General features: G+C 38.1%; 1 protein-coding gene across 14 annotated transcripts in view; it reads left to right on the forward strand.

Annotated features, from left to right (window-relative positions):
- The window catches only part of GRIA4 (glutamate ionotropic receptor AMPA type subunit 4), a 361930-nt gene that overhangs the window by 236880 nt on the left and 100054 nt on the right, over window positions 1–24996 (forward strand). For all 14 annotated transcript variants that reach the window (XR_002335616.1, XM_021062721.1, XM_003129821.5 and 11 more), the window contains one exon: window positions 5409–5593. Coding sequence is in view for 13 of the 14 variants with exons in the window: in XM_021062721.1 (XP_020918380.1) it covers window positions 5409–5593 (185 nt within the window). In the remaining variant the exon portion in view is untranslated. The remainder of the gene's footprint in view (window positions 1–5408; window positions 5594–24996) is intronic.

Here is a 24996-nt window from a genome sequence, read left to right on the forward strand (position 1 = left end):
AGTTGGGTTCGTTAACCACTGAGCCACTACAGGAACTCTGGATTTTCTGTTTTTATTCTTGATTGTAGAAAAAGAAAACTCAAGACATTCCATATCACTCCTGGTTTACATGTGTAGCTTCAAGTTGGAAGATCTTTGCTTATTTTTCTATGCCCATGTTGAACTATGACATAAACAAATGCCTTAGTCATAGCCACAGATAATTTTGAACAAGATACAATGTTGGTTACTCCTTCTGTGTTCTGAGATCTTAAGAGTCCGGACTGTAGCCTTTGAACATGTTATTTCAGTACTTAAGCTGCTTTGGAAGGAATCCAAACTAAATGATTACTATATCTTCTCTATAGTTACAACATGGTGGCATTAAAAATGGTGAGGATTACAGAATCTTATCCCTTTCTATGACTGAGGTTAAAACACAACATAAAGTAGATTTTTCAGACATGCACATATTTTTCTTTGATATACTAGCTTTGGATGCCAGTCATTGTGCAAGATCAGAGAAACTGGATAGTAGTCAGTACCTGCATAGCAGTTTACAAGATTAATTTGAGGAAGTACAAACTGCTGCCATCTCCCTTTGCTGTTCTTTTTAAGCTTTTTAAGCTCAACAGTGCCCCATGGGGCAGACTCAATCCCCTCCTTCCCAAACCAGCTCCATGGCCTTGATATTTCTCTATCTCATACTTATCATAATGACATATCCTTCACCTCATTACTTTATTATTCTGATGATATTCCTTCATAATTTCTACATTTCACTTCTCATTGTCTCCTCAATTTCTTACTTCTCTGAAATATGACTTCCATATTCAACATTCCATCGATGCTGCTTCTGTTGAGTGCACAAGTGACCTTCTAATTAAAAAGCACTTTTCTGTCCTTATCAAGTGAAGGGGTTTTTTATAGCATATAGATAACTCACTCCTTTTGAAATTATATTCACTCTGACATAAATTTCTCCTGACTCCCTGCCTGTCCCCCTGTGTGCAGACAGTTGAATCAAATAATTCTTGCAAAAGAGAACATCAAATAAATAAGTCCGGCTTGTGTTACTAGCAGCCATATATGTAGATGGGGCAACTTGTCCAAAATAGGTCATTTTTTATGGATAATTTAAAAAGTGTTGATGTCTAAGGATACAGTAGCTCAAGACTGCTTATATCACTATGAGTCTATTTAGCATAATTAGTAAGATCATTACATAGCAGCATTTTTTTTTTAATTTGTATGTGTAATTGATAGTGTTCTTTAGGAACCATGAAAAAGCCTTTAATTACTTATAATAATCCATAATGTGATCTTGTCCTTCATACCTTTTCACTACTATTCTAATAAAATTATTTTGGTTCTTATGAAGTTTTGTATACAATACTGTGTAATTTGCATAATGGTTGGTTACCTGAATATCAATTGTGTTAGATAGTTGAAGTCTTATCTAGACAAGGAACATAAATTTATCCTGGTATAGCTTAAAAAATATTAGATGTCTTTGTTTTCAATAAATTATATTAAATTAAAATGTTAGTTTTGTAAAATAGAAGCAAGACTTTAAAAATTCTTTACAGAAGTTAATTCCCCATTAGTCTTATGATATTTACCTAAAACTGTAGTACTCATTTTCCAACCAACAATATTGTGCTATAGATTTTCTAATCTATATTGTAGAATTAGTATGACTTACCTTGTAAAATATATATAGTTTATATAACAGATTCAATAGCAGTATTTTCTCGGAGTTACAATGTATTCACAACTATCTTGGCAAATAAATAAGACACCTACATCTGAATAGCATTGAAGAAATAAAAGAGGATGTTAAAATCACACATAGGTTATAAAAAAATCAAATTTTCAACCAGGCTCTGAAACTATAATTGTGTGCCCTTTGCACTGTATTGAAAAAATGCCTCTTATTTCTGACTATGATTAATGGTTCTTTTTAGGTAGTCAAATTTATTGGCCATTTAACAAAGATTGTGTCCCAGAGTTTTGTTTTATTTCAATTCTTGTGTCACTTCTAAATCTGAAAAGTCAGATAAAATGTCGAATTTATATTATTATTTTGTTTTATTAGTGTGAATCTTTCAGTATCTGTTATGCAGCTGGAAACATATATAAATTTCATCAAAAGGTGTGTGGCTCAGTATTCTGTAAAATTCCTGTAGGCAGGAAAATAACAGCATAGCACTGACTTGGAGCCTGATAGCCACATGAAGTAACAATAACAAAAGAGACAGTATCTAAAGAATTGTGCCAAGCTTTGAATTTGTCCCAGGGTTCAAGAAGACTATTTTGATGTGTGTGGACACAAGTTATTATTTTTACAATATGCAAGGAAGTCAAACAAAAAGTTTTTGAATATTTTGAAGTGACAGTAAATAAAAGGGGAAAAGGGAAACGTGCGATGTCAATTGGTATTTCTAAGAAGATCATGTTCATAGGTGTCAAAAATGAATAAAAGAACTTTGGTTCACTATCAGAAAGCAGGTCCCAGTAACAAAATTAATGAGGTATGAATGTGTACATTAATGTTGTCGAACCCAAGTTTGTGTACCAGATCCATAGTGAGGACAAACAGCTTGGAGCAGAGAGATGTTTATTCATCAAGAGAGTGCTGTCCTCAGGAGAAGATGAGAGACATATATTTGTCTCAGATCCATCTTGCTGGCTGGCCAAGGTGCAAGTTTTTTAAAAGCATAAAAGCGTGAATAGGAGGTGCTTTGTAATTTTAGCTTCTCAATAAGATCTCAGTTGCAGATTTCCTGCCACTGTCTTGTGACTCAGTGTGTCATTGGTGATTTTGATTGATTGTTCCTCCAAAGCAAATTAGTAAATAGTGGTCTTGTGATCCTTTAACTTCTTTCAAAGCAAGCCAAAAAAAAAAAAAAAAAAAAATGGTTGAGGCATTTTTATTATTTACTTAGAACATTATGTGACGGTCAAGATTTTCAATTCCCAGTTGGCCTCTGCTTTTTTTTCTTTTCAATCCGTTTGGGCTTTCTGTTTTCTCCAATACCCTTTGGATTTGCTTTCCTTTGTTTCTGTGTTCCTTCATTTCCTTAATTAGTAACAGCTTGAGTCTGCTCTGTGGAACTCAGGGAAGGCCTAGGAGACTAAAGCCTTTCTCTAAAAACAAGAAATGGAGGACACAGAGGGGCTTTTGTACCCAGGAGAATCCCTCAGTGTCCTGATTGATGACATTAAGCCAGGACTCAGACTGTCATGTCACATATGCATAAAATAGGAAACAAGGGAAAGAGTACTGGATTTCAGATCATTATGAGCATACATCACAAAAAGAAAGACTAAATGGAGCAATAGATATACTAGAATAATTATATAGGAATTAACATGCCCTCTTTCTTCCTCTTTGGGGAATTATTTTTTGGTTTAGAAAAAAATGAATCCTGACTGCCGCAGTAGTTCATTTGGCAGGATGTCAGGTAATTTATATTTTAAATATGATCTCATCATCGGTCCCATCTGTTATTAACTGAACATCCGTAATGTTTAAAACTCAGACTTGTAGAAAAACATACCTAAAAATCAAAATCTTTGAATCTGAGTGACTCACATATCAATCAGAAAAGTGAGTAAATGTGTTCTTATCTCACAAATGCTTTGCATTCATTTTAAGTTTTCACTTTTAATCTACCCAGCTCTCCAGTCTAGCTCCAGGGACCAAGAGAGGGAGAAACTATAGGCAGCTGCCATAAAGTGAGCTCAAATAAGTGTTAGAATTTTTTTTCTTTTTATGGCCACACCTGCAGCATATGGAATCACAGGGGTCAAACTGGAGCTGCAGCTGTAGCCTACACCATAGCCAGGGCAGCACCAAATCCAAGCCGCATCTACAACCTATGCCACAGCTTGCAGCAACACCAGATCCTTAACCCACTGAATGAAGCCAAGGATCGAACCCACGTCTTCACAGAGACAATGCTGGGTCCTTAACCCACTGAGCCACAACAGGAACTTCTTAAAGAAAATTAGCATTTTTTATATTAAGCCACAATGGGAAAAGATAACCAACAGGCTCTTATCCTAAACAATCCTTGTTTAAAAGTTCTATATATCAGATTCAAAGATTCTTTTCCCTTTTTTTCACATTCAAACTCAAAACTGAGAGTCGGAAGAAGCAAGATTTCAAGACAATATTGGCATGAAGAAATGTTCTAAGTGCCAGGTTCACATGTTTTGCCCTGATTTCTTAACCTAGACACTAAGACCTGTGACTTCTTTTCCACATGCAGGCAGATTTGGATCAAGAGGGTAAAGACCATTCCATCCTCTCTAGAAGTTTGCCCCCAACTGATAAATATTCCTTCAGCAATCTTAGAAGCATTTTCTCCACCTTCAAGGCCCAGTTCAAGTTGTTTCTCTTCATTGGTATTTTTCCTTGTCTCATCAAGGCAGATTTTAGCAAACCTTTCCTTAGGCTAACACTTTATCTTGAGAATAGCCATCATTACACAGTTTTAAACTAACTTACTTGTGTTTATGTGAATGTCTGTTTCCTCTACTAGAATATGAGTTTAAGTGCCCACTACCTCATCTAGTTTTCATCCGATTCACCCCCAATCTACATCAGTTCCCTTCCAAGACAGGAACTGTTTAAAAATGCCTTTTCCATTTACAATAATGAGTCCTTAATAAAGACTGTTGCAATATTTATTTTATATCCTCTCTTCCATAGCTGAACCCAAAGCTACTGTTACTCCCTTGCTCAAGTAGAGAATCAAAACAATTGTTCAAAATGAATTCTGTCTAGTGGGTAAAATTAACAGAAAGTTTATGAAATTTTTCTTGACCACAGGTGGTGCTGGATTTTGTTTTTGGTTTATCACAACAAAAATATATCTAGGATTTCCTGTCGTGGCTCAGTGGTTAATGAATCCAACTAGGAACCATGAGGTTGCAGGTTCGACCTCTGGCCTTGCTCAGTGGGTTGAGGATCCGGTGTTGCTGTGAGCTGTGGTGTAGGTTGCAGACACGGCTCGGATCCCGCGTTGCTGTGGCTCTGGTGTAGGCCGGCGGCTACAGCTCCCATTAGACCCTTAGCCTGGGAACCTCCATATGCCTCATGTGTGGCCCTAGGAAAGGCAAAAAAAGACCAAAAAAAAAAAATGTATCTAAAGCAATGAAATATTCTCCAGTAGAGAGCTTTTGAGAGCTTACTCAAGGTAGGGTGCTGCTACTTCTTTCAAGAAATATTTGTAAGGAACATTTTTGCCCTCCATAAAAAAAGCAAAATTAAATGATTTAGAAATAGCCACTCAGATTTTTAAATTACTAAGAATTCATTGTATATATTGGAATGTAAAATATTAATGTAGACTTAGTTCCTGTAAAAGTTGTTTAAGGGCATGTTTTTAGAAACCCCTCTGAATTTTTTTCCTCACTAGGATACTCGATACTTCAAGCTATTATGGAAAAAGCAGGACAAAATGGTTGGCATGTCAGTGCTATATGTGTGGAAAATTTTAATGATGTGAGCTATAGACAACTTCTAGAAGAACTTGATAGACGACAAGAGAAGAAATTTGTAATAGACTGTGAGATAGAGCGGCTTCAAAATATATTGGAACAGGTAAGTCCTGGATTTTATGTTATTATTAACCTAGACTGTCTACAAAAAGAGTTGACTTTTGTTGGCCAATCGATATCTTCTCCCAATCATTTAGCCTGAAATGTGGAGTTTGGGAGTTTTTGTGCCATGATTTATTAATCTCCAAGACTAAGTCATATCTTTTCTCACCAAAGGCCATTTTGGTTCTCACTACAGTTAGAAGCACTATTTCTCACACATTTTTAAGACGTACATTAGAAGAACTTTTCGTGACTCAAGAGCTGTTGACTTCCTATATTCATAAACATTGATTTTTAAAGATCAGTGCCATCTAAAATGTTAGAAAATGTTAATATTTGTGACTCTGTACTTTGCTAACCTTTAGAGAAATAGCTAGATAAGAAATATCCACATGAATTAGTAGAGCAATGAAATAAAATAAAATGATGTGGCATGTTAGAAAGTATAGCGTATTTTCTTCTAGATGTTGTAAGTAAATATATTACTGCTACAGTGAGGCTGGTTTTCAACTCACCTCTCAAAGGAAGAATCCTTAAATGAAGCTTTCAATGAGTGTTTGTTGATGGGATTCAAGCACACAGGAAAAGATAAAAATTGAATTTTTTCATTGTGTTAAATGATAGAAAAATATTATCAAATAATGGATAACATTTGCCTTCCCCATAGCCCTGCATATCATGATAACATTTTCTTCTGCAATTTGGCCAAAATTGCAGTGAATGAATGCCATCTAGTGGTTTTAAAAATGTTTGCTCATATTTATCTAAAATAGGTTAGTTAGACAGTATTGTAGCATGTTTTGTTGGTTAGTTTGCTATATACAGTTTATTTGCATAGCAATATGATTTGATTATAGAAAATAACTAACCAATTTGGAGGCTTATTTATAAGAATAACTTAAATACTCATCTATACAGATCAAAACCAAGATACGTTTCAGAGATTCCTCCTTGAATCCAAGGACACTAAACTAGATGCCATAAGTTTCCTTCTTCAAATATATTAGTATTTGGAAAGGTTAAAATTAGAAAAGCATGAATTTCTTTTAAAGGTCTGGTAAAGCCAGACTGTACCATAACAGGAATCTATTATCTTCCTGGTATCCTTTTATAGATGAAAAAAATTGACTGATGAAATATGTTAATATTATATTAGAAAATGTTAATTTTACATCACTCAAGTTTATTCCTTAGGGAGTCCAAAAATTAATTAAGGTTGCAATTATGATTATTATTGTAATAATATGATTAATAATCAGTGTAACAAGGTATATGAACATTTTAGTGTGCATTTATGGAATCCGATTTTTTTTAAAAAACATCTTACTTTCTTCAGCAAGACCTAGGCACCTCAGCTCCAACTCCCACTTTTCCTCCCTTCCATTCCCACCCCTATGTTGAGAGTTTGAGTTGTTTGACATAAACAACTGAAGCTTTGTAAATAACTCCTCATGAATCCCACTGAGCAGCCAATTCTAAGAACTTCCTTGATTGCCAAGTTCCTGTCAGATAATGAGTAAGGCTCAGAAAGACCCTCCACATGCTAAAAGACTTGTGCTTAAAAGATTGCCTTTGGAGAAGGCAACCGAGTGACTAAAGCACCCGTTTCAGAGGCCTAGCAGGTTTCTAAGAACCCAGGTGCTATGGATAAATTTGTTGAATAAATAAGCCTTAAATAAGCTTTTGCGAAGGAAATTAGACATTTTTGTTGTGATTTCTATTTTTTCCAGTTTTATTGAGATATGATTAACATACATCAGTGTGTAAGTATAAGGAATACAACATGATTTTTTTGATACACAAATGCATTGTGAAATATTACCACAGTAGGGTTAGCTAACACCTCCAACACCTCACATAATTATCATTTCTTTTTAAGGGTAGGAGTATTTAAGATCTACTCTCTTAGCAACTCTAAAGTATATAATACAGTATTGTTAACTATAGTCACCATGCTATTAGACATTAGATCCCCAGAACTTAGAAAACTTGAGTGTTTACCATTATTATTTCTATTTCAACTCTTACAGAATTCTAAAGGGTTTCTTTTCTATCATGATTTCATAGTAATAATGAGACTATGAATAGAATTTTTTCTCTCTAAAATGCCACTCAAGTATAAATCTCATATGTTGTAACAAAGTCTACTCTACTGTAAAAATGTTCTGTTCTTAATTGCCCTATAAAATTTCTCCCGCAAGAAAAGCCATTTCCTATTCTGAATTTTTTTTTTTACTGTCCATACTTTAATTCCTGTAGCTCTAAGCAAAATCACCTTTGGTTTTTTGGCCACACCCATGGCATGCAGAAGTTCCCAGGTCAGGGACTGAAACCCTGTCACAGCATCACCCATGCCACAACAGTGACAATGCCAGATCCTTAACCCACTGAGCCACCAGGGAATTCCTAAACAAAATCACTTTTAATAGTTCTTGGGGTCATTCTTGACTCATCTAAAAATAAGAGCTAATTCAAACTTTGTGAGAAATTTGTATATGTGCTTCAATAACTATGTTTCAGCATCTTCTTTAATAAGCTGAAATAGCAATAGAAAATTTGAGAGAATCAAACAAAGCACTTTTTAAAAAATAAAAGGCCAAGTAATCCTGATCAGAAAAATGTCTCTGATTTTTTTCTATTAAAGTATCGATGATTTTCAGGTGTACAACAGTGAATCAATATTTCCATAGATTATACTCCATTTAGAGTTATTATAAAATATTGGCTATATTCCCTGTACTGTACAACATATCTTTGAATCCTACTTATTTTATACATAGTAGTTTGTACTTCTTAATCCTGTACTGCTGCCTTGTCCTTCCCTCTTCCCTCTACCTGCTAGTAACCAATAGTTTGTTCTCTATATCTGTGCATCTGTTTCTATTTTGTTATGTTAATTCCTTTATTTTTTAGATTTCACATGTAAGTAATGACATACAATATCTGACTTTCTGACTTACTTCACTAAACATAGTACCCTCCAGGTCCATCCATGTTGTTGCACATGGCAACATTTCATTCTTTCCTATGGCTGCGTAATACTTCACTGTGTATATAAACGTCACAGCTTTATCCACTCTCTGTCAATAGACACAGGTTGCTTCTAATATCTTGGCTATTGTAAATAACGCTACCATGAACACTGGGGTGTGTCTCTCTTTTTTTTTTTGCTTTGCTTTTCAGAGCACATATGGAAGTTCCCAGGGTAGGGATCAAATCAGAGCTTCAGCTACCAGCCTACGCCACAGCCACAGAAACACCAGATCTGAGCCACATCAGTGACCTATACCACAGCTCACAGCAACACTGGATCCTTAACCCACTGAGAGAAGCCAGCAATCAAACCTCTCTATCCTTGTGGATACTAGTCGGGTTTGTAACTTGCTGAGCCACGACAGGAACTCCTATATATATCTTTTTAAATAGCGTTTTCATTTTCTTCAGATATATACCCAGAAGTAGAATTCCTAAATCGTGTGATAGTTCTATTTTTTAATTTTTTGAGGAACCTCTATTCTGTTTTCCATAGTGGAAGCACTAGTTTACATTCACACTAACACTGTACCCTTTTCTCCATATCCTTGTAAACACTTGTGGGATTTTTGACAAAAATAACCATTCTGACAGGTGTGAGGTGCTATCTCACTGTGGTTTTGAAGTTCATTTCTCTAATTATTAGTAATGTTGAGCATCTTTTCATGTACTCCTTGTCTATCTCTGTCTTTTTTAGCAAAATGTCTATTCAGGTCCTCTGCCTATTTTTTAATCAGGTTGTTTGTGGTTTTTTTAATCCTGAGTTGTATTGGCTGTTTATACATTTGGATATTAATCCCTTATCAGTCATATCATTGGTAAATAATTTATCTCATTAAGTTATCTCTCCATTTTGTCAATTCCTTGCTGTGAAAAAGATTTTAAGTTTACCATTTGTTTATCTTTGCTTTTGTTTGCTTGGGCAGGAATGATCCAAAATATCTTGCCATAACCTATACCAAAGAATGTGTTCTACATGTGTTTTCTTATAGGAGTTTTATGGTTCCCAGTCTTACATTTAGGGCTTTAATACATTTTGAGTTTGTTTTTGTATGTGGTATGACCAAACGTCTTAATTTCACCCTTTTACATGTAACTGTAAAGTTTTCCCATCACCATTTATTGAAGGGAGTATCCTTTCTCTATTACATATTTTTGTGTCTTTTTTATAGATTAATTGACCATAGGTGTGAGGGTTACTTCTGGGCTCTCTACTCTGTTCCATTGATCTACATATCTGTTTTTATTCCAGTACCATATTGTTTTGATTACTTTAGATTTGTAGTGTACTTTGAAATCAGAGAGCCTGATAACTCCATTTGTGTTTTGTTTTGCTTTTCACAATATTACTTTGGCTATTCAGGATCTTTTGTGGTTCCATATAAATTTTTGGATTATTTTTTCTAGTTCTGTGAAGATGTAATAGGTATTTTTATAGGATTGCATTAAATCTATAGATTGCTTTGGATAGTATGGACACTTTAAAAATATTAATTCTTGCAATCATGAACATGAGATATCTTTCAAGTATTTGTATCAGCTTCAAATCTCATATATGTATGAGATTTGAAGTATATATATATGTATATGTGTGTGTGTGTGTGTGTATATATATATATATACTTTTCCATTATGTTTATTAGAGGATACCCTGTTCTGTACAGTAGGACCTTGTTGTTCATCTAGTCTATATCTGCTAATCTCAAATTCCCAGTCCTTTCTATGATGTTGGTAATCGTAAGTTTGTTCTCTGTATCTGTGGATCTGTTGTGGTTTTTTTGTAAATAAGTTTATTTGTATCATATTTTAGATTCCACATATAAGCTCCTGGCAGGCAGCAGGCACCAGTGGCCCTCTCATGGGGAATGGGCGCTGCCACTGACAGCTCTTCTAGGGTGAGCCCCTTCAGAGTCTGAGCAGAGCCAAGGCACCTGTGTTTTCCCTGGTTGAGCAGACTATTGCTCTTGCAGGGAGTGGGTGCACCTCTTCTGGAGCAGGTTGGGGTCCATTAGCGTGGGGTCACAGGCGGGAACCAGGAACTTGTGTTATTCCCCCAGGTGGTTACTCCACCTGCTCCCAGAAGTCTGTAGCCCTAAGGGCAGGTCTGCTTCCCAGCTGATGCTGGCAACCACTGCCACCAAGTGGTTCCCCTAGCTGAAGTAGGCAGTGTGCTGCAGCTTGAGCCACTGCATGCAGAGAACAAGGCTGTAGTGATGGATCCTGCCTCTTCCTTCTAGCACCCCCAATCAATGGTATCTAGTCTCTATCCGAACTGGGTTGTCTCCACTTAGACACTCCCATTGTGATCACCCACTATATACTCTAGTCCCTCCAGGCTGTTTCTGCATGGCCAACCCCAGTTTTTCTCCACATGGCCAGCCCAGGCACCCTCTTTGGGTCTCAACTCTAAGGCCAGAGTTTTAATTCCCAACACCTGCTGGCACCAACCTACAGTTGCCCATTGTCCAAAGCACTGACCATTTGTGAAGGATTGTGTCCTTTTTAACTGCTTCACACTGTTTATCTAGAGCTCCTCCTCTGTTTTCGACTGATCTCCTTGCTGATGGGGGAACTTCCCAGGGTGCAGGAGCTATTCTTCTTTCCAGCTCCCTCCTGGGAGAACAGGTCCTGTCTTGCTTCCTTGTGCTTCTTTTTCTCTTGTTCTTCTTCTTTCTTCTTTCTTTTGTTCTATCTGGTTTTATAAAGTTTGTCTTTCTCTATCATAATCCTGAGGTCTTTGGTCGGTTTTTTGCAAATTTTCTGTGTGAATAGTTCCACATGTAGTTGTATTTTCAATGTATTTGTGGGAGAAGGTGAGCCTCACGTCCTGCTACTCTTCCATCTTAGACCTCCTCCTATCTACTTTAGACCAGTAATCATACAGGCTCAAACATATTCTTAAAAAATAAAAAAACCTACATTTTCTTACTCCCTTCCCCACATTTTATGATTTGGATGTCTTCTTTTACATCTTTTTGTTTATCCTTTTGCCATTCATTGTAGTTATTGTTTTCATACACACACAAAAATGTATTCTGTGTACTTGTACAGGTTTATTTAAATGATCTAATTATGTTTTTCTCCTTTCCTGTAGAGTCTTGTTTCTTTTCTTTTTTGAGATGACTTTGCAATATTTCTTTTAGGGTAGGTTTACTATTATTGTATTCTTTTATTTTTTTGCTTGTCTGGGAAATTCTCTCTCCCTCTATTCTAAATGATAATCTTGCTGGGTAGAGTATCCTGAGTTTCAAGTCTTTTTTTTTTTTTTACTTTCAGGACTTTAACATATCTTGCCACTCCCTTCTGGCCTGCAGCATTTCTGTAGAGATATCAGCTGATAACTTTATGTGGGAAAGGATTCCCTTGTAACTAATTTTTTGTTTTTTCTCTTGCTGCTTTTAGCATCTTCTCTTTAGCTTTAGTTTTTATCATTTTAATTATAATATGTCATGGCATAGATCCATTTGTGTTTCATCTTGTATGGGACTGTCTGTACTTCCCATACAGGGATATCTGTTTCCTTCTTTAGGTTTGGGAAATTTTCAGCCATAACATCTTCAAATACATTTTTTGATCCCCTTTTATCTTTCTTCTCCTTCTTACATCACTATTATGCATAGATTGCTATGTTTTATATTATCCATAGGTCTCATATATTGCTTTCATTTTTCTCATTTTCCTTTCTGTCTGCTGTTCTGATTGGGTGATTTCCATTATTCTATCTTCCAGATCACTTATTTGCCTTCTGCACTATTCAGTTTGCTATTTATTGCCTTTAGCTAAACTTTCATCTTGGTAAATGACTTTTCTAATTTTTCTTGGTTCTTCTGTATAAGTTTCTAGTTCCTTTTTACAGTAACCTGCATTTCTATCAAGAGCCTTTCTTAATTCTTTCAGCATTTTTATTACCTCCTTTTTGAACTTGGAGTCTAGTAGACTGGAAAAGTTTGTTTCATTGTTTGTTTCTTTCAGGGATTTTTCTTGATCTTTTAGTTGAGAGTGGTCCTTCTGCTTTTTCATTTTACTTTTATTTTTCTTACTCTTTGAGCTTAGGAGAAACTTTTATCTGCTGTGATCTTGGAGGGCTGTTTTTATATGTGGGAATGTCCCTGTGTAGCCTCTGTGAGTCTAATATTGTTGGTACAAGGACTGTTTTTAGTATGTATGCCTGACACATTTTTCCTCAGTGTGTTCTGGCCATTTTCCCCTTCATAGGGGACATGACTAGATGTTGTGATCAGATCCTTCATTGGATATTGAGCAGGGCCTTCTCTTTGCTCTGTGGTTGTCACAGCCCTGTTAGCAGCAGGGTCTGTTCACCATTTGTTGGAGTAGAAGCCCCAGACCTGCTTATGAGTTGCAGTGTGAGATAGGTGGGACTGGGACTCCCACTGGGAAAGGAGCCACTATCCACTGTGAAGTGCTCTCTGAGCTGTCGTTTGTCACCCATTGTGCAGGTTCACAAAGTACACTGTTGTTGGCACTGCCCTTGGCCCCACCTCAACATGGGAAGGCAGACAATTAACCCTGGTGTCTCTCAGGCACTGTGTTCACAAAGCCACCAGCACAAATTTCTAGGGGCAGTCCACTGAAGTAGGTATCAAGATTGCAGTAGTCATACACCTGGACTTACCCTGGAAGCAGCCCAGATTCTGGCCCCACTGCCACATGCATACCAACAAAACCCATAGCTGCTAACACTGGCCCATTCTAGACATGGAAGCACCAGTCATCCACCCAGATGTCCTGCAAGTGCTGAGTTTACACAGTCAGCAGCTGCAGCATAAATCCACAGATTGCACAGCCACATGAAGAGAGCTCAGGTTTCAACCCTTTTTCCTGAGTCCTGAGCCCCTAGACATAGGCTCTGATTTCAACCTGCCTCTGCATGAGCAACCCAGTTGCATTTCAGCACTCCCAGAACTCATAGAGGAGGAGCCATGCCCAGTATGAATACACCAAAAATGAGGCTGCTGTGGCCGGCCCCTCTCCTCCCTTTGTGTGCCCATTAACAATGGCACTTCACTTCTATGCCATTCCTGGGCTCTTTCCAAATAAACCCCTGGTTGTGACCCATACCACACACCAGCCACTTTAGGCTCTCTGCTCAGCCAAGCCCAGTCCTTTCCCCAGGTCTTTCATCTGAAGCTTGAATTTTAGCATCCAGCCCCCATGTACACCAGCCGACATGCATCTCAGGCTGGCAACAGCATCCCAGTGGCCAGGACTGCCTATGTAGGTCTCCCTCTGTTCTGCCTGCTGCAAACCAGCTGCTGCACTCACCTCTGAGCGTTTGAAGCTCCCTTTCTGTCCTGGCTGAAATCCTCAGCAGTAAAGGGACTTCCCAGGGTGAAGGAACCTTTCCTTTTCCACAGCTTGCTCCCAGGGGTGCAGGACCCATCCAGATTCCCTTTTTTTTTTTTTTCTTGTCTTTTGTCTTACACAAAAGTTATGTGGTGATCTTTCTTGCAATTTTGGTCATCTGAGATTCGCCAGTGTTCAGTAGGTATTCTGTGAGGATTGTTATATGTGTAGGTGTATTTTTGATGTGTTTGTCAGGGGAGATGAGTCCCCCCATCCTTCTCTTCCACCATCTTGATTGGAGCCTACTCCTCTCCTTGATGTGATTTTAAATGGGATGATTTTCTTGCTTTCTCTTCCTGACAGTTTGTTATTCGTGTATAGAATAAGAACAGATTTTTGTATATAAATCTTCTATCCTACAATTATATTAAATTCATTTATTCTGATAGTTTTTTGGTAGAAACTTTAGGGTTTTCTATATATATATTAACATGCCATTTGCAAATAAAGATGGTTTGACTTATTCTCTTCCTACATGGAAGCCTTTTATTTCTTTTTCTTGTCTGACTTCTGTGGATAGGCCTTCAAATACTTTAAATAGAAGTGGCAAGAATGGACCTCATTGTCCTGTTCCTTGCTTTAAAGGTAAAGTTTTCACCTTTTCACCATTGAATGTGATATTACCTGGGGGCTTGTTATAATACTAAACCAACCCTACAAGAAGGGTAAATGGAAAAGAAAAGGCTACAATAAGAAGTAAGAATTCATAAGAAAGGGAAAATCTCAGTAGTAAAGACAGTAAAGACAGGATCACGAGCGGTTGGAGTGGGCACTTGGCATAGCCTGCGGTACACACTTTAGCTGTCATTGTCTACCAGTCAGGGTCCCAGGCCACTTCCAAATTGTGTCCTCTTTACTTTCTGGCATTGGCCATCCTTGCCTTGTTCAGATGCAGGGCAGGGCCCCAGCAAGCTCCTTCCCTCCCTAAGCAATAGCCACCTTCACCCTAGTGCAGAGCTGCACAAGAGCAAGAGGGGTTCCCAGTGCGGGCTTAGGTGTGCTCTGCGGCAATTGCAGGAAACTTGCCAGAGCCCCAAGTAGTTTTCAGTCTGCTTGCTTCACCTTGTTCTCAGAAGCAGATTTGTGTGCACGTTCTTCAAAACTGAAATCTCTGTTTCTTACAGCTTCCTGTTAAGTCCCACTGGTTTTCAAACAGCTAAGCGGACTTGTCTTCCCAGTGTTGGATCCCAGGGTCCCCAGTATGTGGTTTGAGCCCCTGACTCTCCACGGAGGATATCCAATTCCGTGATATCCCTCTCCTTTTCTATGTCCTTGTCCCTATCTGAGTGCTTCTTTTCCCTTCCTGCCCATCTCTGTGTGGATCTTTCTTACAGCCTTGGTTGTGGAAGAGCATTTCTGCTAGTCTCTATTTTGTTTACACCTAGAGTTACTCCACATGTAGATGTGTTTTTGATGTGTTCATGGGTGGAAGGGAGCTCAACATCCTCCTCTGCCATCTCTGTCTTCCTCCAAAAAAAAAAAAAATGCCTTTGACAAAAGGTGGCCCTTTTTCAGAAGATGGTGAGGATAAGGGGATGCGTTAGTAAATTTCTATATGAATGAGCACTTCATATTGTGATGGCATACTGTCAATAATTACATAATTAATTTACTTTGTATCAATTTTTTAAAACTTATGGAAATAGCTCACGCAGTTTTCTCTCAAAATATATCAAATGGACAACTGTGGTTCAAGAAGCACTTTATCTTATGTACATGTTTTCCAAATTACTTTCATGCTATGAACTAATTATTTCTTATAAATGCATTGCTAGTTAAAATAGCAGTTAGCCATATATTCGTTCAAACATTTCAAAACAAGTATTTGAAAATGTGGTTTAAGGTGTATTGATTTTTCTGCCTTAAATTACACCATAGGGGGAAAAAATGGAAGAATTTGCTTAAATATCACCCACTGAGCTATTTAAGGCAATAGAAATATAACAAAACTACAAAGTTAGATTTATTATATTGTTTGTATCATGCTCCAGCTTTGGCTCTCTAAACCCAGTGGGTAATTTGATTCACTCATCTGCAGGGAAAAACTCTGAAAAGAAATTTAAAACTAAAGTAACCCACTGTGGCTCAGCAGGTTAAGATCTGGCATTGTCTCTGTGGTGGTGTGCATTCAATCCCAGTCCTGGCTCAGTGGGTTAAGAATCTGGTATTGCCACAGCTGTGGTGTACATCACAGCTGCAGCTCAGATTCAATCCCTGACCTGGGAACTTCCATATTCTACAGAGGCAGACGAAAATAAAAGTCTTTTTTGAGTGTTTGTTGAATTGGTGATCAGTTACTGATGTAAAAAGTTTCAACTTTTACTTTAAGGAATATACCATTTTGGACACTAGCCTTTATTCATCTTACCTAGTTTTCTCCATCTAACAATATATCAATTATTTTATGAAATAGCTCAAAACAGCTTAATGTAGCTGGAAACAAATGAGTTGTTTTTAAATCAAAATAAGTGCTTTATAGTTGGAATATTTTCATATTTTATTTTCACATATATCTATTGATTTTAAATTCTGAACTTGATTGGTTGCAAAAAGTCCCTCATGATTTTATCTAATGCCTTATCAATTGAATATTTAAGTGCAAGACTTTGATTCATATGTTTAACCCAATAGCAAAAAAAGCAGCAACAAACTTGATTTTAACTGTCTTTCTGACATCAAAGATTATTTGAACAAAATAGCACTTAAGGCTAGTGGTTGTTCACATGTTTTTGCTCCGCCATGAAAAAATCTCAGGGTCATGCAGCTAGATTCCTGTGTTCTGTAGTCAGTGAAGCCCTCCTTTTATGAACACATAACTCATCCTCTGAAATACAGTCATTACACTGGGCAATGGGATGGCATGTATTTTCTTCTACCTCTTCCTTTGGTCAGTTGACTTATATCCCCCAAATTAGGATGTTTCTTTAAAAAGATGAATGTTTTCACTTTTTGAGAGATGAGTAAGAAATATTCAATGGTTTATTTTTAAAGAGTAAGTGAAGTAACATAATGCCTGTGAGTCTTCTCTCCTTATTTTAAATAAGAAGAACTGGACTGAGATTATCTTGAAAACTCTGCTCACTCGATAATGCTATTTCCAATGAAGACTCCCTGACAATTGCATTTGATCCTGAATCAATATGCAGTTTTAAACATAGGCTATACCTTGGAAAGAAGCATGAAGTAAAACCTCAGTCAAGTGGTCTTTTCTGTATATTCATTCATTGTACAAATATTTATTGAGTGTCCACTTTATTTAGGTCAGGCACTATGCTCTGCTGAAGATAAATTGATGATCAATTTCTGTTCTGGTTAGTAACTCTTATTTGGTTAACTAAGGCTCAAACCATAGAAAATGATCAAGCATCTCAGGAATTTTGCTATGGGTGCCAGTTCTTATTCAGTAGATAATGACATCAGAGGCATTAGATAACTAGAACTAAATTGACCCTAGGACAATTTTTTTTTTTTTTTTTTTTTTGGTTCTAGGATGTTTTTTAAGTGTCTAACCAAGAATTTATCAGGGAAAATGATAAGTACCAACCTTACAGTATGAAATAGATGTTTAGCAGAAGTTTGGAGAAAAATGGCTCTACAGTTGGATCACAGGTATCTCAAACTGCCTCTTTATTGAATACCTCAAATTAATTGATGCCTCTTTCAGCAGTATTCTCACTTTCACTATATGAAAGAGAAATTCAGTGTCCTATTAGACACAATGTGAATCTCAGATAATTGGCACACCCAGTGACTTTGTCATACTATTTGCAATTAATCAAAAAGCCCAGGAGCCATGATTGACCTCTCAGAGACTTATTACATCACAAAAGTAAGTCAATAATCCTGTTTCAGGGCATGATCAATAGAAAAAAAAATCAATCAGAAAAAAGAAAAGTCCTCCACCTAAGTGAGCTCTCAGATCCCAGACAGGATTTTTGGCAAATTAACGAATGTGTGGCAACAGATAAGACCTGTTTATTTAGAGTCTGCATTTACAGATTTTCAGAATTCTCTAACATAATTTTATTAAATCTAGAACTCTGCTCAATCCACCTCCACTTCCAAAAACATTTCTGACTCTGAACAGAGCATCAGAAAGAGCCAAAGGCTTACACAGCCTGCCTCCTTGTGGCATAACTGGTTGCATCATTATCTGGAAGGAAATGAGCATTTTAGTTACTGGCTGATGGCCATAAGGCCTTTTTTTTTTCATACTAAATTTTTTTTTAAATCTCAAAGACACAAAAGAAAGGGATAGTAGTGACAAAAAGAAACATAAAGAGAAGAGGAAAACTAGCTTCGGTTATAAGGAGTCGTCGCTGAAGAAGAAATCTGCTAATTGGAGACAATAGTTTTGATTATTTGAATCATCTGTAGGATTAAGCAGCATACATCCTGATGGTAGGAATGAGTCAACAGCAGTAGACTAAACAATTCTTCATTTGATTCCTAATATATTAATTCAACATCTATGTGCCAAACATCATTGCAGGCACTGCAGGGCTGAACAGAGATGAAGAAAACATGTTCTCTACACTAAGACTGCTTACATTCAAGCAGTAGTTTATTCATAAATAGATTACTAAACACATAATTTTCAGTAAATCTAAATTTACTAAATTTAGTAAATTCAGAAACATGAATAAATAATTATAAGACAATTTGATGGGTTCAGAAACAGAAATATTACAAGTGCATCAGGAACCCAGAAGATGTGATGACTGAATATAATCAAGACAGTTAGAAATGCTTCACAGAGAAAACAGACATTTTAAATGCAAATACATTGTATTTTCCCAGGAACAGATTAAAAAGGTAAGGGAATTCCAGACAAAAACAAATGTGAAAAACAAAGGTCTGAAAAAGCCCAGAAGGCAGGTACTAGTTCTAGCAGTAAAAATTGGGTAAGGAATGAAATTAGAAATGAAAATGGAACAGCAATTCAAGATAAAGTGATAAAGATTGGAGGTAGCAAGAAAATGGATTCCTTGTATTGCATGACTTTAACCGTCTATCTTTGCTGTTGAAATATCTCCATCAGAGCAGAATCTATGTTTATTATACTTTATTATATTATATTTATTATATATTTACCAATATATCACTAGTGATTTGAAAGGGAAGTTAAAAAATTATTGTTGATGAAAGTCTGAATGAGCTTCACTTGAAGACACAGGCAAGAGATATCTTTTTTATTTAAGGGAAGAGCACCGAGTAGCACCCAAAGTTTCTGAAGGTAGACTCTCAGTCACCTGAGAGTGAGAATCAGATTATCTTGTCCAGAATGTCTCAGTCACCAAAGATGATGGGCAACTGGGTTTTTCTAGAGTTTGTAGTATAAGCTGAAAAAATCACAAGAGTTTCATTTCCGTATGTTAAATAACAATGTGTAAGTTGCAATGGGAACAAATCAGGCATTCCAATTACTACAGCGAAGAAATCTCATCAGCAGTTTCCCACACTGCATTACTGGCAGGGAGTGTGGCTTTTGCTTCATTATGGAGCTGCTTTTGCATGTGGAACTTGGCTTGATCAGGAAATGCAGCAAAGTAAGAAAAAATTTAAGAGACATGAGGTTATATTCCCCCCCCAAAAAAAGATGAATTTTACTTCTTTAACCCTACTTTTTAGCAAATTGATTTGAATGTGCAAGTCCCATTACAATGCATCAGGTTTGTTGTTTTCACAGAAAATGAAAACACCTTTACAGATCTCAGTCAGCCTAGTACAAATGGAGTTTGTAGGGGTTAGAAATGGGTCTCTAATTACCTCTTAGCCACTACTGCCATGGTCGCAACTATTCCTCTTTTTCTTATAAAGTAAAACAAAAACAAAAACAAAAAACTGAAAAGTAAAGAAAGCAAAGTCTAAATTTTTGAAGAAAAATAGTTTTCTGTGTCTTGAAAGAATTGTGACTTCTAAGATTAAACTGTTTAAATTTATTTTAGTTGATCATACAAGAACACTTAATAGAATAGTTTCCATTATTGTTGCTATCACAAGCATTCCAGAGCTCAATTTCTTTAGAAGAAGATAAAAGGAAAGTCTGCTTGATAATTTTAGAGATATAAAATCAATTAGTTTTACTAGCATTAAACAGAGAGCAGCAACATAAAAGTTTCTGCCTTAGTTAAGGGAAAGGCAAATAATATTTCTCTTTAAACAGAAAAAAAGTTAAATTCATAATTTATTTCAGTAGTATTTCCCATGTATTCTTCAATTGTGTGCAGTGAGCATAACAAAAAAGAAGCAAAACATTCAACAATACCTTTGAGGACATTTTTCTGAATCTTGTAAACATTGTAAATATAACTACTCTTTATATTGTAGAACATATTAAATAGTTCAATAATAAAGTGCACTACCTTTATGTAGTAAATAAAGTAAAAAAAGTGATGACTCTTTTTTATCACTTGGATTCAGTCAGAAAGTAAAGGAACTCCTAACCCTCCACTTAAGCTTAATCGTATAATCATTCAGTACTTCCCTACTGATTTTCTGGGTTTTCTCCAAGCTGATACAATCAATGTCAAGTTTAAGTTCAGACTGTGACAGGAAATTACCCCCCCCCAAAAAAAATAGGAAAGAAAAAGTAAGTTTCACATAATCACTGGCAAATGGGATAAAGACCAAGATTGGACATAGGGAATTTATTTTCTATTTTTAAGAGATTTTTTTTTTCAAGGTCACATACCAAATGATTCTTACATTCTTCCAAAGTCCAGACTTAAATTATCTTGTACCTGCTTTATATTTTTCCCTTTAGAGCCCCAGAACCTAAACTAGAATTATGTACATTTCAGTTCTATTTTTATTTGTATTTATTATTATCATAATGTAAACTTAAAAGTCAAATAGTCTATGAAATATAATGATATAGTAATGCAGATATCTTGCAGTTAACAAAAGAGGAAATTTTACTTGCCTCCGCCCATCCTATCTTTTTTTTCTTTCTTTTTTTTTTTTTTTTTTTTGGTCTTTTCTAGGGCCATACCCGTGACATATAGAGATTCCCAGGCTAGAGGTCTAATTGGAGCTGTAGCCGCCAACCTACACCACAGCCACAGCAACATCAGATCCAAGCCGCATCTGTGACCTACACCACAGCTCACAGCAATGCCAGATCCTTAACCCACTGAGCAAGGCCAGGGATAGAACCGCAACCTCATGGTTCCTAGGCAGATTTGTTAACCACTGAGCCACGACCAGAACTCCCTATCATTTTTCTTTTTTATACATGCACACAACACTCATTCATTTGCTCATTTAGTCAACAACCTAATACCTTCTAATTTCCAAGCTTTATATATAAAGTTAAGTCTATTTCAATCCAGGGGCCAGAACAAGATGGAAGAGTAGGAAGATCCTTGGCTCACCTCCTCCCACAAACACACCCCTATTACAACAATGTATAGGGAAATCATCTCTGAGACCAACCTTAAGACTAACAGAAAGTTTCCACAACTAAAGATGAAAAGAAAAAGCCGCATTGAGATGGATAGAAAGGACATGGTCTGGCCAGAGGCCACACTCCAGCACTGCAACTCATAGGTGGGAGGAATATCACAGTCTTAGGATTCCTCCTTGAAGAGGGAGGGCTCCAAACCCCACAATGGGCTCCCCAACCTGAGGAACCTGCATTGGGAACACAAATCCCCATAATATCTGACTTTGAAATCCAGGAGGGCTTATGTCCAGGAGAGCTAGAGGGCTGTAGGAAAATGAGAATCTTCTCTTATAGGATACACAAAAAATTTCTCTTTCCAAGTCCCAGTACAGACAGTAGTTTGAAAAGTGAATGGATCATACATGAAGGATATTCAATGACTAATTTTAGGGCATATGCTTGAGGGGCAGAGATCTGTCCCTGGAACTTTCTCTAGGTGCAGAAGAACTGGGTGCTAGTTTTGGGGGGAGGGGGAGCTAGGAACTGGGGTTTTTTGTGACTCACCCTCTCCTTTGCTGGCCCAGTACGTCAAGTGCCATTTCTGACTCTCCTCATCCAACTCTCTCACCATTCAACTTGCCTTGGGTTCATCTACAGACCAGATCCAGACAGCAGTCTTCCAAAGGAGACCAGGCAGGCTCCCTCAGCAATCACTGGAGCCCGTGCAAAGCCCCCTGCTCTAGCAGTCCCATCAGGCACCCACGGATGGCACTGACATCTGCCCAAAGTGTCTCCATGGAAGGGGCCAGCCCTGCACATAAGAGCTGTGTAACAGTTGCAGCTGGTCCTTATAACCAGACTCACCAAAGGGCAGCCCCACGTACCAGTTCTTCCACATGTGGTACATACAGCCCAGTCACAATAGGAGAACACAGATAGCCAACACAGAGGACACCCCTGGATGACCTGGCTCTGGTAACCAGGAAGACCAGACTGACCATGCTACTAAACCCCAAAAGATACCTTCCACACAAGGCCAGACTCTCAAGACAGGGAGATACAGCTGATCTACCTAATACAGAGAAACAAACACAGAGACTTAGGCAAAATGAAGAGAGAGAGAAATACGTTCCAAATGGAAAAATAAGATAACAACTGAAGAACTAAGTGAAATGGAGGTAAGCAATCTTCCAGCTAAGAATTCAGAGTAATGATTATAAAGATCTCACTAAGCCTAGAAGAACAAACAGTGAGAAGTTTTTTCACAAAGAAAACGATTTATAAAGCAACTATCAATGAGAAAGACCTGAAAACTAGCAGAAAACTACAACTAAAGATATAAAGAAAGAACTACAACAAGACTGGTAGGAGGAGGAGAGACACAATGTAGTCAAGTCCCATCCTCACAGTGGGTGACCCACAAACAAGAGGATAATTTTAATTGCAGAGGTTATCACCAAGGAGTGAAGAATCTGAGTTCTGCATCAGGCTCCCAGTTCATGGGCCCTGCACCAGGAAGATAAGCCATCGGAATGTTTGGCTTCAAAAGCCAGCAGGACAGTATAGCACCGGGAACTGTATCTAGTCACTTGTGATGGAACATGATGGAGGATAATGTGAGAAAAAGAATGTATATATATATATACATTCTTGTATATATATATACATTTACATATATACATATATACATATATACATGAATATGTATATATATACATATTCATATATTCATATATATATATATATTCGTATGCATATATAACCGGATCACTTTACTATACAGCAGAAATTGACAGTACATTGTAAATCAACTATAATAGAAAAATAAAAATCTTTAAATATGTATAAATAAAGGGAAAAAAAGGCCAGCAGGACATACTTTCAGGAGAACCGGGGGACTGTAGGAAATAGAGACTCCACTTTAAAAGGGCACACACAAAATCTCGCATGTTCCAGGCCCCAGGGCAGAAGCAATGATTTGAAAGGAGCCTGGATCAGACCCACCTGCTGATCTTGCAGAGTGTCTCAGAGAGTCAGGAGGCAACTGGCGCTCCCAGGGGGCATAGACCCTGGCAGCAGAAATTTGGGATAGCTCCTACTACATGGACACTGGTGCTGACAAATGTCATTTTGGAATCTTCCTTATAGCTTATTAGTGCTGGGATCTAGCCCTGCCCGCCAGCTTGTTGGCACCAGTACTGGGATGCTTTAGACCAAGCAGCTAGCAAGGCAAGCAGCTAGCAATCCATCAGCAGGCGGGTTGCCATAGCATTCTCTGAGCTCCAAGCCACCTTGGGACTTGTCTTCACTCTCCAGGAAGTACAGGACCCAGCCCCATCCACTTGTGTGCTGGTACTAACCATGGGACACCAGAACCCTGCAGCCCAGGACCTAATTCTACTCATTAGTGGGCCAGCACAACTCCTGGGACCAGTCTAACCCACCAGTGGGCATCAATCAGCCCCAAGACTCCCTGGGCCCTGGCAGTGATCACCAGTATGCTGAAATTAACTCGAGGATACCTAAGGGCCCTGCAGACAGAGATCCCAAGTCTTCACAGGACTCTTCTCTGAGTGTTAGCAGCCAGTTCTAATCCCAGGACCATCTGGTACCAGGCACTTCCCTTCAAGGGGCCAGCACCAACTCTGGGACCTCTGGATTCCTGAGCCAGTGACCACAGGACCCCTCAATAACAAGCCAACACTAGCTTTGGGACACTATGCATGCTATAGCCAGTTGTGTCAGGAGGAACTGGCCCTGTCCACCAACAAGTGGACACCAACTCCAGGACCACCAGGTCCCTGAAGCCAGAGACCCTGGAACCAGGCTCCATCTGCCAGCAGGCCAGCACTAGCCCTGTGCCCCTTTGAACCCCAGCCCTGGCAACCAGCAAGCTAATTCCAGCTTTGAGACACCCTTGGGCTCCTCAATCACCCACAATGGGACCCAGCCCCAGTCACCTGTGAGCAAGTGCCAGCTTTGAAATATCTCAGATCCCATAACTACCCATGTTAGTAGATGGCTCTTCCCACCAGAAGGCCAAAACTAGATCCAAGACACTTTACCCCACAACCACTCACCCCAATACCTGAATCCACCCACCAGTGAGCCAGCACTAGCCCTGTAGGGTTCTGCAGCCAGCCACCCTATGACCAAGCCTCACCCACTAGCAGCTGGCAGCCTCTAAACAAGGGGCTGACAACCTGAAAACCAACTGGACTTATTGCCATCCATGCCTACTAGACCACCCACAACAGAAGGACCTATGCAACCCACAGAGGGGAAACCTCTAGACATATAGTTCTGGTGGCCAGAGCTAAGTGTACTGCTGGGATGAATAAGACATCTTTACAAAAGGCCACTTCTCCAAAACTGGGAAATGTAACCACCCCACAAAATAGACATAAAAACAGATAACTAGGCAAAATGAGCTGACAAAGCAATGTGTTCCTAATGAAGGAAAAAGATAAAACCAGAGAAGATCCAGAGTTCCCATCATGGCACAGCAGAAATGAATCCAACTAGGAACCATGAGGTTGCAGGTTCCATCCCTAGCCTCTCTCAGTGGGTTAAGCATCCAGGGTTGCCGTGAGCTGTAGTGTAGGTTGCAGATGCGGCTC

Source organism: Sus scrofa, chromosome 9 (assembly GCF_000003025.6).
Source record: "Sus scrofa isolate TJ Tabasco breed Duroc chromosome 9, Sscrofa11.1, whole genome shotgun sequence".
In the NCBI taxonomy this organism is placed as follows: Eukaryota; Metazoa; Chordata; class Mammalia; order Artiodactyla; family Suidae; genus Sus; species Sus scrofa.